This window comes from Equus quagga, chromosome 3 (assembly GCF_021613505.1).
Source record: "Equus quagga isolate Etosha38 chromosome 3, UCLA_HA_Equagga_1.0, whole genome shotgun sequence".
In the NCBI taxonomy this organism is placed as follows: Eukaryota; Metazoa; Chordata; class Mammalia; order Perissodactyla; family Equidae; genus Equus; species Equus quagga.
The window spans coordinates 86,098,677-86,112,880 of NC_060269.1; the positions used below are offsets into that span (position 1 = coordinate 86,098,677).

A 14,204-nucleotide genomic window follows, 5' to 3' on the forward strand; every position below is an offset into this window, starting at 1 on the left:
TAGAACTGAGAAAAGGGATAACATGGAGATTGGTTTCAGGAAACAAAATTTGCCTTATAAGAAGTTATCAATGTGCAACAGAGGAAAGAGCATAGAAGGATATGAAGCAGGGCACTTTACCGGAGCAGCGGGAGGTCAGAGGACAAAGGAAATGCTGGATCAAGCAGAGCTGGATGAGGGGATGTGTTCATGCTGTATTCAGTGGATTAATGCCACAGCACTGCCTTCGAGAGGCAGAACTAAACTTGTTGCAAATGGAGCACCGCAGACAACAGACTTTCTTATGGATCATTTAATTACAGATTATCATATGAGAGATACTGTTTATTTTCATGTCTACAGAACAAACAACAAGGGAATGCTTTTGTGACATTCACAAACTATTTTTAAATGACACCTATTCAACTGTTACATATTCCATAAATCTTTAAGGAATTTTTTTTTTCCTTAAGAAAAGCTTCATGGGCCAGCCCTGTGGCCGAGTGGTTGGGTTCGCGTGCTCTGCTTCGGCGGCCCAGGGTTCGCACCCTGGGAGCAGACATGGCACCGCTCGTTGGGCCATGTTGAGGCAGCGTCCCACATGCCACAGCTGAAAGGATCCACAACTGAAAAAATATACAACTATGTACTGGGGGGATTTGGGGAGAAAAAAGCAGGGAAAAAAACAAAGGGAAGCTTCATGACTCTGAATGGAATTTCACACTATGACCATTAAAATAGCAACAAATTCTCCCCAAGAGGCCAGGTTTCTCGGTGTTCTCAATGCCCCGCTCTGTCCTTCTTCATCTGGTCTGCTGTCAGGTGGCTCTCCTTTACCATCAAGCCACAGGCAACAGGTACTCGAACCCTTATCCTGTTGGGAATGTCTAGTGGACTAGTCACCATCGCTCTCACTTGAACTGTCACTGTCAGATGACTCACTGCTGTCACGCTTTCTAGGGTGACTAAAGCTTCTATTGGGATGGGGTTTTCTGTAATCCCAGGGACCTTTCCTTTGTGCCATACCCTTATTCCCTGAAGAGTTATTTTGTCCGTGGGGCACATAATGATATTTTCTGCTGTGTGTTATAGTCCCCTCATTATTGGGGACATTATGGGAACCAATTTCATTTTTAATTTCATGATCAAGACCACGAGAAGGGGTGAACCGGCCCTGACTTTTGCTCTTACCAGGAAATCTTTGTTTTTCATTTGAGGTCACTTGATTCCTATTAGAATGTTCTGGACTTTTCCTACCACTATCTTTGCCATTTTTTGGAACTTCATTATAATTAGTACTTTCAGTTACATCACTAGTGCCTTCTTTTCTTTTCTCTTTTGAGGGTGGATCAGGGTAATGAAACTCGACTTGCCCTTGATGAGCATTTTGGCTGCCGGCATCCACTCTGTTTCCTTCTTTTCCAGGGAGCTTCTTAAAATCAGTGCTGCCTATGATGTCGTTGCTGCCCTCCACTAGGCTCACACCAGCAGCATTTGCCTCTTTTGCTGTTCCATCCCTGGTTCCGATGGCATTTCCGCCATTTTCTTCTTCCTCTGGGATCTCGTTATAACCTGGCCCTCTTGCGTCAGGATGACTCGTCTCAGCTTCACTTGGGCCGGAGAACTCTGTTTGAACATCTGCACCTTCTGGGTCAGGACCAATAGCTTCTCCTTTACCAGATATGTCCTTAAAAGGTTGCCCATCTCCACTGAAAGGAGAGATATCATTGTCCCCCCTCTCTTGAAGATCTGGGTAACCACTGCCTTCAACATCACTGGGGATTTTTTTGACTTTTGGGAGCTGTTTTAGATAGTCAGTGCTGTGTTGGATATGGTAGGTGCTTTTGCTTTTTACTGGAATATTCTGGGCTTGGGGATCTTTTTGATGACTCTTTTTATCTTTTGAGGGGCCTTTAGCATAGCTCGCTCCTGCTGGAATTTTGCTTACAACTTTCCTGGGTTTGTTCTCTTTGTTTTCTTCCCCCAAGAGTTCAACCACCGTCCCTGGCTCCATTATGTGCTGCATATTCTTTCTGATGAGAGGGGCACTGTATTCTTCTTGGTCATGGAGTTTGCTGACAGCATCATCTCCATCCTTGGCTCCATTATTCCCGGTGGATTCAGGATATGTGGACATCTTTAGGTCATTGCGGGCATTTTCCTTTTTGCTAATACGATAGTCTTCCTTCACTGTCTGTCTATCTTCAAAAAGAGTTTGAGATTTACTACTTTGGTTACTTTCATTGGCTCCAAGAAGAGACAAGTCTTTCTCTCTTTCCTGGGCAATGTTTTCTTTAGGTGCTGGCTCTTGATTTCTTCCCTTGCCGGAAACGTGAACAGCAATATTGTCTTTGTTTTTTTCTTCCTTCTAAAGTGTAATTTCCAACAGAAAGTGATTATTTTATGTTAAATTTTAAAAATCTAATAATTCTTAGGCAATACAAAAGAACAACAACCATCAAATAATAAAAAGAGTCCATTAACTCAGTAGAGGTTTGTTGGTGGAGATAATTCTGGAAGGGCCAAAGCAGGTTTCACGGAGAAAGAAGAATGAGCGAGGCTTGAAGGATGGGTAAGATTCAGATACATGGAAGGAAGCAGTGAGAATATTCTAAGAATACATGGCATATTCAAATGTTTGGAAACAGGAAACACTTGAAAAATAATATGAGTAAAACTTTAAGGTTGGAGTAGAAGAATCCTAAAGAAGAGAATAAGAAATAAATATGGAAATGTAGGAGGACCTGGAGGAGGACCTGAATTTAAGAAAGACATTGTGGTCCCCGTCTTGTGACAAGGGAGTCTCTGCAAGTGAAGTGGGATTCATATCTTTAAAACAATTATTGTCTCTTTTTCTCTCTTCCCTTTTGCCCTGGTTTTCAGAGGTGTTCATCTGCCTAAAGGAAGATTTTCTTTTTCTTTTCCTTTCTTCTTCTTCTTTTCTTTTATTACAGAAATATACAAACAGAAGAAACTGGGTAACTCAGTTTCTGACATTCAAACAAAGGATTTTGCAGCAAGTGTTGAAATCCCAGCTATGGTCTAAAAAAGGATTCATTAATTTTCCTTTCTTCCCCTTTTGCCAGATAATAAACCAAATTTGGTAGTTTAGATCAATAGTCCTCAAATTTAGCATTTATCAGAACTATTTGGAAGGCTGGCTAAAACAAAGATTCTTGGACCCAGTGGCCAGAGTTTCTGATTCAACAGGTCTGAGATGGGGCTCTAGAATTTGCATTTAAAACAAGGTCCTGCTGATGTTGATGCTGCTGGTCTGTGGACCACATTTCGAGATCTACTGTTCTAGACAATAAGGTTACGTACTGGAGGTCCAGATGAGAAAAGTCCTTGGAAGATTATCGGGATGAAAAAGAGAAAGTGGAGGAGGAGAGTAAAGTGTTTATGCATGCGTCTTAATTTGTCTTTTTTTTGTGGGAGGATGATCTGTAAAGATGCTGCTTCATAGGCTGCACTTGACCAACCTGGGGGGCAACCAAGTTGCAATAAGCTTGGCAGAAAAATGTGGTCAAGAGGAAAGAGGGACTGAGATCGACTTTGCCCATGCTACTCAATGTTTCCTTGTGACACAGGCTAGATATGGGAGTGTGTGAGAGTCTGGTCAGGAACTTTCCAGAGGGTGTCATAGTGGAGGGAATGAAGTGGTTCTAAAACGAGCAATGTCCACGGGACATGTGCACTAGAGACAAATGTGAGTCATATTCAAACAAAGAGGGGTCTAAATTGTGCATGAGAGCCCGGAGAGGCTGAATCACCACTGGATGCCAAGCAAGACCGTACTGTTTGCATCTTAAGCAATGGTAGCCAGTGACTTCATCTTAGGCTCCAGCAGGGCAAGGAGCACACAAGTGGTCCAGCAACGTTGCCCCATGTATGTCTGAGGATTCCATGTCTTCCTCTCTACTATGGCATAAGCCATGTTTGTACCTACGGTATATGGTATGTAGTGAATGGTGTAAGCCACACCCTACTCTCTCATACACCTGCATGCCATCTGAGAGAGGGAAGGAAGGAGAATGAGGATCTGAGCATTTTTATCCAAAAGAGACGGAAGGATTTACTTTAAAAACTATTAGATAACCTTAAGTTTAAACAGGTTGAATTTAAATTAATTTCTGCACACACCCTCCCCCACCCCCTCCATTAACCTGCAGGTAGGAGCTCTTGAGCAACAGAACAGTTAGAAACAGAATAAATACCATTTCTCTCCACCTCAAAATTGTAGGGCTAGTTAAAATTTACAACACCGCCACACAGGCCTTTGAACTGGTGAGTAATATGAAATCAAAATAAGAGATATTTATTGAGGGACTGGGACATGTTAGAAATTCGGCTGTTCCAAGCAATACCCGAAGACTTATGAATGGCAGAGGGAATACTCCTGCAGGGGACGGGAGTGGGGGCGGGGCGGGGAGGCAGAGACCTCATAGCTAACTGCAGTTGGCACAGATACACAGAGTGCCAGAGATTTGTAGAACCTGGGACGCCACGCATAAGAATTGGGTTTTATTTTGCAGGGGATGAAAAGCTAGTAAAGGTTTACGAGCAAGAGATTAACGAAACGAGAAGCAGGGGTTCAGGAGGAATAGTGGTAACAAAGCACAGTTAGGAGGATGCTGCAGGATCCAGGAGCGAGAGGTAATCCCTTGGATTAAGATTATGCCAAAGAAAAAATTACAAAGAAAACCCTTCTATTGATGTCCAAATAGAAGAAGCAAAACTAAAATGAACTGGGATGTTGACATGCAAAAATGAAGACAAGAGACAAAGATAACTTTAATAGGAGCCATATTGATGTTGAGAGGATATAGATGCTCTCAGGACAAGTCCTTCCCAGTTCCCATGACCTGTGGTCAGCTCTTCCCTCTTTGGACATTTTATGGGCAAATTGTTTGCTATTTTTCCTGTCAGATCTTTTCATTTATGGAAATTCTACTTTATTCAAGTTGTATCTTTTTAACCTGCAACTTGTAGCTAGTATCTCTTTTTTCCTGAAGCAACAATTACTAAGGAAATGTCCTCTTCCATATTCAACCCTTCTGATATTTGGAAAAGTTAAGATTTCCTCCAAACTCATTGAATGCCTTCTCTTCTCCAGCTTGACGCTGGTAATTCTCCCTTATTGGGTCACTATGTTCAGACCCAACACCCGACTATGGATCTCCCTAGCTGGTGGGGTCCCAAACCAGCCCCAGACTCTGATGTGGCCTGATTGGCCCTGAGCATGCAGCATCTAGTGGCTTCCTGGCCCTGGCCACAGCCCTGTTTTTACTAATGCAGTTTAATTTTGTCCTGTTTTTTTGGCCACCCCCTCCATCTGTTGGCCATTGTTGAGCATGTGGACATCCTCTTGGATGTATTAATTAAATATACGAAAACATATGAAAGCTCCCAGATGGAAGAAAAGTGCAGTTAGCTGGAAGCTTGTGCTTCGGAGGCAAGCATGTAGGGAAGGTAACAAGGGAGAAAGCCCGCATTCAGGGAAGCCAGGGTGGCAGGGAAATAACAGGCTGGAGGTGGCAAATGGTCTGTCTTGAGCCCTCCGTCAAGTGCTGCCTGAAAGCAGGTGTAACTATGGAAAGAGCACAGTACAAGAACATGCCCAACTCTGCTGCTTATGCACTGTGTGACCTTGGAGGCCTTCCTTTGCTTCTCTGAGGCTCAGCTTCCTTAGTTGTAAAATAAGAAAGGTGATACTTTGCTTTCAGGATTGTTGGGAGAATTAAAGGACTCTGTTAAATGCGTGTAAGGCATCTAGCACAATGTCCATGGTCAACCAAGTTCTATGTAAGTGATGGCAACTATCATTTCTTCCAGAACTGCACATAGCCCTTTATCAAATGGTAGTTTGCTTTCCTACCTACTGTTAATGATAGTCATTTGATTATTCAATTAAGTTGTATTGGAAAAAACAGGGCTATGGTCAGGCAAACAGCTACTAGAATCTGCTCTCCAGTCTCTGCTCTTGTGTAACTGGGTGTAGTGGCAGGGGGAGATGCACTGCTTCTGGACCCCTCTGGCCCTGTCCTTCCTGAATGCCACCCTCTGGCTGTGGGTTCTACAGAGCTTGTGGCTCCTGAAACCATGTTATCTAAAATGGATTTTGATTGAAATTTCTCTCTCTCTCTTTCTCTTTTTTGGTCCCTAAATAGAAGTAATATTCTACTTGGAGGACTGCCTGCTTTCGTACAGGCATCTTATTAACGTTGGAAGCAGTGGGGAAACTGTTGAGTTTGCTCACGCTTGAATCTCAAGATAAAAAGGATTTGTGCAAGTACCTTCTATTCTTACGAAGCTGGCTAATATGCAACATACAAAGTTCCACCTTGCAGTATTTTTAAGACATAATTTGAAATAATTTATATGTGGGAGTTATGACATCATCATTCACTAATCTTTTTATGTTGGCAGGTCTGTTCTGAAAATAGATAAGATTTTGCTATGAGAAAAATATATGATAGGAAAAAGTCTTATGGAGAGTTATTACTGAATAAAAAATATTTTAAATGTTTGACTTATTTTAAGACATTTAATCTTAGAAAGTTGCACATGGACATTTATATTTTCATTTGCAATCAAGTTTACTTGCTCTTTGCTAATATATCCTTTTGCGTTAAACAGGTGCATTAGAAAATCAGTAGATTATAATAAGCCTTTCTTAATTTATCTCCCTCCCTAAGCTGAAGTGGGAGGTTTTATTTTATATTTGGTACTTTTACTCCTTTAAAACAGTAGCATGTATACTAAGGAACTGTGTGCATTTCATTAAAGACTGAATGACCTCCTTGTATAAATGAAAACACGATACAAGTTTTAAATTGTGGTAGGTGATGGTCAATCATTCTTGCATTTGCTCTTGTTAAATGATTTCTGATTGCACTGTTGACCGTGTGATGGTCTATGTATCAGCTGGCTGGTCTGCTTTCCTGTGCTCTGCTTTTTTCTCTCCATGCCTTGGCTCATATTATTATTTTCATGGAGAATGGCCTCTCCCACCCACTTGTTTGCTCAAATCCTACTCATCCTCCAACGCCCAGCTCAATTATTTCCATTGTGTAGCTTTCTCTGAACACCAGACTAGGACCTAATCCTTTTCTGCTCCAAGCCCTAAAGCATGATTTTTTGGGTACCACTCACAAAGCGCTTTGCACGTACTGTCTTGGTTTATAATGATTTTCGTAAGTGACTCTTGTTTCTTTTCCAACTCTAAGATCCTGGAGGCAAAGAATTCAGTTTTCTCAAACATTTTGTCTCATATAGTATCTTGCACAATAGGAAGAATCAACGCGTTTGTTACAACAAATAAGTTTAACAGGCTGTTAGTCTTAGAGATGCTGAGTCTTAGAGATGCAGCTAAAGAATATTGAGCAGAAGAAAATAACACTCTGAAGGGAAACTACTACTTTCATGGGAAATGAAACCAGATTTGGAAAAAGTAAATAGTCCTTTTGCCGAGGGCATTTTAAGCTGTTTCCAGCTCTTTGGCCAATGAATCTGCAAGAAGGGACTGAATGAAAAGAATTGTTGCATTTCAGTGACAAGGCCCTTGTTCTTTCTCTTCTGAGGATCGTGACACAGATGGAGTCATCTGTGAATGAATTTCAGGGGCCCTAAAATGTGTCACTCTTTAGGCCAAAACGACTTCTCCTAATCCCCACCCTTACAACAAATGGTAGAGTATGTCCAGAAAACCTCTTTATAAAAGACCAAACATCACCCAGAAGCAATAACATGAAAAACTCCTGGGTATCTGGGGTCCACTGGTACCACACCTGCAGTGGCAGGGCCTGAAGCAGGGCAGGATTTGGGTCAGGAGTGGAGTCACCCATCTGTGTCAGCAGGAGCCTGGGACCATGGGAAAAGGACAAAGGTGCCAGCCACAGACAGAAACCCCAGAGCAGGCAAAAGTAACCTTTGTCTCCCCTAGAGCCTCGCCTAGCATCAGGCCAGAGTTTGCTCATGATAAGGATCATCACTCAGAGATTCAGCTTACCTTTATGTCAGTTTGATTTTTCCTCCCAGATGATGTGTAAACATACTTAAAAATATAATACCCATGTTTCTCATGGTGGCCCTTGTACGTTATCTACAAAAATACAACATTATATTAAGATGGGTTTATCTCTTTCTAAGAAGTTTTCTGGCTCTCCTTTTGATAGTACAACATATTTTTTATCTTGGGTCAAGTCTAATTCTGCATCTGACAAATGGTAGTACTTCTTATAACCACAGGAGGGCGTGCGTCAGCCAGCTCCTGAAGACAGTAATGCTTTCCTTTCCTTTCTCCACATTTCTGAATGTTTTCCCTAAGGATGACTGTCAACTGCTCTCTCTCCCAGGGTGTATCGTTTTTATTACCAAGTTTTAAAGGAAATGGAGCACTTGGAAATATTTTTAGATGGGACGGTGCTGGGGGATTAGGAGAAAGGCAGATTTTACGTCATGTCTGATGTCAAATTGGCAAAACAGCATGAACGTTCAGCCCTTAAGTTTGCAGTTTTTGCCTTTGTAATTTTCAGTTGAGATAGAGAACAGAAGATTGTTAGTTCTTAGAACAGAACTTTCTGAGACTGCCAGGAGAAACCGTGGTGGGCAGAAGGAAGCTGCAATTTGGTGACGTGAAAGCTGACAATTTCTTGTTTAACTTTCTGGATGCGTATGGAAAACCAACGCCATGTAAACAGAATTCCCTATTAAGACTTGTTAATTCCTTTCCCTTTGTTTTCTTCCTCATTTATTGCTTTGTTCTCAAGTACATGGGCGGGAACATATTGTTTGCTAATAACAACATCCCAGAATTTTTCCTCACTTATCCCTTTGAAGGAAGAAATCATATTGAAGAGAAACAAATCTCCATTCAGAATGCTTCTCTTTTCTACCACACATTGTGTGAACTAAAGTGCGAAAATTGCATTGTATAATTTTGTCTTTCCATTTTAAGTACAAAAGAGTCTTTTGATCATTAAAATTTTCCTCTTATTGACTTTCTTTCTTTACGGAGTTGAAATGGATTTATTTGAGAAGTCTGTTTACCCTCTGTTCTTCCACACAGTCTTGCTCAGTTTTCTCAGTCTGTGGTTGCAATGCCTGCAAGGAAACAAGAAATGAAACTTCACCAAACATTCATTCTTTCATTCATTTCTTCAAACAACACACGTTTCATTTCATTTTCTCTCACTAGGTTGTAATGTGGAAAATCATTCTGAAGGAGGAAGATGGACACACTTAGCACATTAATATTTGTTTCGGTGTTACAAGAGAGTGCCGGTGTTCCTCCGCCAGAGGGAGACAATGCCATCTCCATCACAGAACCACACTCAAGCACGAGAACTGCCAAGATGGGGAAGGGTGGTACTCCAGGTGAAAAAGCTTGGAGGTCATTGGTATCCACTGGAAAAGAAGTTTCTACAGGCACACTGGGAGTTGTTTAGCATCAGTGAACCCAAATGAGAGTTCAGTGATGTGCATTGTATGTGCACTGACTGTATACGTTTGGTAGTTGCTATATGAGCTCAGATATGGTGCTGCTGATGGTCCAGCAAGAGTAAAACTACAGCCCTGCGTTTAAGGGGAAGGATCAACCTAAGGATGGGCCTTTATGGTTGCCAGTCACCTGGGCAGATATTTCTTCCTGGGAAAGAAAAATGCGGTGGCCAGCTGGTTGGGACAAATCCTTTCTTTTGATCTGACATGAAAGTATCAAAATATCTTGAGGGTACCTGGGGACAACAGGCAACTACTGAGGTAGAGGAAACCCAGAAACTAGAAAGGAATGGACCCAGGCAGCTTGTCCCAGGCTTTTGGGCTAAAATTTAGGTGTCACAGGAGAGCATGAAGAAGAGGATGGGAGAATCCCGGAGCAAGCTTGCCATAGAAGGACAGACATAAGGATTCTTTTATCCTCAGTATTTCTACTTCCCTATTTATTTTTGAAACTCCTAGCTTATCTCAGATGTGGCAAGAGGACTTGTGGGTGGGCCTGGTTCGTGTCTGAGTGAGGGTGCTGAAGTGGAAACAGGCTTCATGGTGATATCAGTCATATAAGAGAGAGATACCCTCAAGGGAAAGATTAGATTAAAAGGCCCTGTCGGTCTAGAGAGCATTCTGCCTGAATAAACCTTCAAGTCTTGTATTTCCTTGTAATAAGATATGGGTAACTATCCTGCTGGCTTTCAGATACTGTGCTTCTCCTGCTCCGTAGTTGTCCCCCTACAAACTATATTTCCCGAGCTTCTTTGCCATCTGGCTTCAGTCTGAGTTTGGCTGATGGGGGGTCCAGTCTGGGAGGGTGGAAGGAGAGCGTGGCCGAGGTATGTCCCCACTGCTCTGGGTTTGGGGCTCCATCTCTCGAATTGGATGCATCTCCTTTGTGGTCCTACTTCCTGCCGCACCGCCCCCCCCATCTGCTCCTCCCCTCACCGCCGGCTCCCCCGGGGCACTGGGAACACCCCTTCCTTCCTCGTCCACCAGCCCAAGGGTGAGTCCATCTTTGGGTTGTCTTATCACCCTTAACTTGCCCTTTCTATTCGGCCTACGCTTTATAACTATTCTCTAAATAAAATCCCTGCAGTGAGCTCCCTGTCCTGGATTTTGTTTTCCTGCCTGGACTCTGACTGATAAAATCGTCTTAGAAATAAACTCAAAACTTTGATGAAAAGTGCCCTATTGGCTGGGCTCCAAGGCATATCTGCCTAACTGTTCATTCCATTCTAGAAACAAACCCAGTTTCACAATCACACCTTATATTTATATAGCTTTTTACCATTTGTAAATTGCTTTCGTATACGTAATCTCATCAGATTCCCATAATAACCCCTGTGAGACAGGCAGAAGAAGAAACGGAATTGCTCACATTCACACAGCTGGGAGCAGCAGGAGAAGTAAAGGAGATATTTTAACCTAAATTCTCAATCTCAAAGTCCCAAGGGTAAAATAATAAAATTTTAAATGGCCTGATAGATTAAAAAAAGATATTTAGTAATAAGAGGACATGTTCCTGAAGTTTATATTAAGTAACTTCATGGCATATTTTATAATTTTCTCCTTTGTTATATTTCTTTCTTATATCGGTTCTTATATGATCTTGTGCATATAAATTTAGACCATTGCATCAGTCCAAAAATATTAAAAGAGGGGCCAGCCCCGTGGCCAAGCGGTTAAGTTTGCGCACTCTGCTTCGGCGGCCCAGGGTTTCACCGGTTCCGATCCTGGGGGCGGATATCGCACCGCTCATCAAGCCAAGCTGAGGCAGCATCCCACATGCCACAACTAGAGGGCCCCACAGCTAAAAATATACAACTATGTACTGGGAGGCTTTGGGGAGAAAAAGGAAAGATAAAATCTTTAAAAAATAAAATATCAAAAGAGTGAAAATAGTTCTGGAAGTGGGGCTATGGGAAAAAGAAAACATAAAAAAGAGATGAATAGATATTAAGCAAAAGAAGGAAATGAAAGTTTGGGGTGTTCACTGTCTTACAGAATATGCACACACACGTGTATTAAAACCATACTTGATAGTCTGGAGTACCTTAATGTAGTTTAGGATAACGAATCATGAGCTTATAACAAAGTAACTTATAGCAAAGTCTTTGTAGTCTAATGCCATATTGATGACTATTAATTGAATGGCATGGTTCAATAATCATCTTTTATTTTCTTCCATTTTTAAAGGGAACCAGAATGTCACCCCAAAATATGCCTCTTTGACATAAAAATTAGTTTGAGCTGAAGGCAATTAAGAAATAGTAAATGCAGAAAAAGCTCCCCCTTTTCTGCCAAAAGGCAGGAAAGAAATTCTCCTTTTACTAGACAGAGTCTTAGCAGCGCAAAGACACAGCAGAGGAATCTACACATGAACCTTGGCCAATTAACCCTGATCTTCCTAGACACAGAAGAGAAGGACCACCCAGCCCTGGCTGGACTCCTCCCAGCCCAAGCCCCTCTGTCTTGTCTATTCTTCACAGATGTATTGTTTCTTTGTCACAAAGGTATGAAAGTTTCCTGCTCTGGTCACTTCTTTGGGTCTTCATTCTCTTGTGAAGGCTCCCACATCCATGTAAAAATTTAATAAAATTTGCTTGCTTTTCTCCTAGTAATCTGTCTTTGCCGGTTTGATTTTCAGACCCACCCTCAGATCCAAACAAGATTGAGGAAAACTTTTTTCTCCCCTACAGTCTCAATTTGGACGATAATTCCAAAACATCGGTAAGTGACTCAGTATATACTCATTTCTGATACTACCAATCTATTTTTAAATAATTTAGCTAAGTGCTCAAATGGCATCTATATATCTGGGAGAAAACATCACATTTTACCATTCATAATTCCAAATTTTGTCTCTAGGTCCTTGCTGAGCCTCTTTCATTCTCCCCCCACACCCACTGGGCTGTTCTCCACGTTTGAATGTGGTCCTGTAATGGAGACGGCGTTGTCTCCTTCTGGGAGGAACGCTGGCACCCGCTTTTGACCAGCGGTCACTGGGTTGATGTTGACATAGCACATTTACTGGAAGATGGTCAGAGTGCCACCCCAGCCGTTCCTTAGAATATGTTGCTCAAAATAGACTCATCCTCAGCTAGTGGGATGGAGCTGGCTCAGCAAGACCCACTCCACCCCCATCTTGCCTAAGCACGTACCTCTGTGGCCCTGACTGAGCTAAGTCGTGTGGCCTGGGCCTGGCAGATGTCTATTTCAAGCAGTCCGGGCCCACAGGACTGTTTGATTTCTGCTGAGAGGGGACAAGCTCTTCTCAGCTTCTGCTGTCCTCATGGGGTGGCGTGGCTCATGCCTGTCAGTGAGTTACTCAACTGGTCACCCACTCGCTCAGGGCCTATATTCAAGTACTTCTGGCAGCAAAATGACCACTCATTTCCATAGTTCTCCAACTGAAAAGGTCAGAGAGTGCTGAGAAGTTAGGATACTTTTCAGACGTTATCTAATTAGCACTGCATCTGCCTGCAGAAAATATCTGTAACATTCAGCGCTTTCACAAGATAATTTGGTTGTATCCTGAGTACTCATCTCAGTGAATCAGAGGGAAGAAAATATGCAAAAGGAAATTGGAGCTTGATTTAGGTTAAGCTTAGAGGTACTTCTTCCCATCTTTAGCCCCGCTGATGAAGAGAAAATTATTAGCAGGAGCCTACAGTGTTAGGATATTGCAAAAATTACAGAAAATTTCTTTTCTTTTTTTTTTGAGGACGATTAGCCCTGAGCTAACATCTGTTGCCAATCCTCCTCTTTTTTGCTGAGGAAGACTGGCCCTGAGCTAACATCTGTACCCATCTTCCTCTACTTTATATGGGGGACGCCTGCCACAGCATGGCTCGGCAAGCAGTGCCATGTCCATACTTGGGATCTGAACTGGCGAACCCTGGGCCACCGAAGTGGAACATGTGCACTTAACTGCTGTGCCACTAGGCTGACCTCAATCCTTGTACCTTTCTGTTACCATCTGTTTATAAAATCTAGTTGGTTAGCCTTAAAACATTCAAGTCAAATTCTTTCAGTTTTTAATAAAATATTGGAAAGCTCTGTGACATGTTATAATTTGAGTCTCTGAGCACTTACTCGTTAACGTTAGCTGATTTGAAACACTGTGGCTGGCTGCTGGTTTTCTTAAAATACTCTTTTTGGTGTTTCTTAAAGGGCAACGTGATGACATCTTGTAATTGAGCACATGTTTTTGGAGGGCCTCTTGGTGACAGGCATTTGTGTCAAGTGCTGGATGCTTTCTTTTTCCTTGGTACTTTACTGTACCTGAACTTGGTAAGTGCTTCTAATTTAAAAAGACATTGCTTAAAAGAAAAGTAGGTAAAGAGAGCAAGAGATTATATGATGTATAATGGAATTCGTAAATGCTTACTGGTGCTGCCCAGGTCACACTGAGAAGGAGCAGTCCCAAACAGACAATCTGCATCTTTGAGAATCTCTGTAAAAAGACAGGAATATTTTACCCTTAAGCATTGCCAATTATAAACTGCAGCCATAGGAATAAATAAAACACAAAAGCATACACAAAAATTCTTCCCGCTAGCAGTCCATTTCCTTTCGTTTTTTTAAAAAAAATTATGTATAATTTATATCCAGGTGTAGCTTTGTTAATCTAAGAACTTTCATATGTCTAATTATTCCAATGTGAAAATGAAAATTGTCCAATATTATTAAAACAATGAAGTCAGTTGATAGAAATGAATTTTATAGACACA

General features: G+C 41.9%; 1 protein-coding gene across 1 annotated transcript; it reads right to left on the reverse strand.

Moving 5' to 3' along the window:
- Positions 1-874: 874 nt before the first annotated feature.
- Positions 875-13,915, reverse strand: MEPE (matrix extracellular phosphoglycoprotein). Its single transcript, XM_046655955.1, has 4 exons — positions 13,862-13,915; positions 9,031-9,084; positions 7,991-8,083; positions 875-2,347 (listed from the first exon to the last, which is right to left on the reverse strand). The coding sequence occupies exons 1-4, from the start codon at positions 13,913-13,915 to the stop codon at positions 875-877; spliced, it is 1,674 nt and encodes a 557-aa protein (XP_046511911.1).
- Positions 13,916-14,204: the final 289 nt, after the last annotated feature.

Excerpts from the sequence above, each read along its gene's own strand:
- MEPE (XM_046655955.1), bottom strand. The coding sequence starts at position 13,915 with ATGCAGATTGTCTGTTTGGGACTGCTCCTTCTCAGTGTGACCTGGGCA. Across the intron at positions 8,084-9,030 it reads ACTGTGTGGAAGAACAGAGG|ATAACGTACAAGGGCCACCA; the intron begins GTAAACAGACTT and ends GTATTTTTGTAG. Across the intron at positions 2,348-7,990 it reads AAAATCAAACTGACATAAAG|AAGGAAGAAAAAAACAAAGA; the intron begins GTAAGCTGAATC and ends ATTACACTTTAG.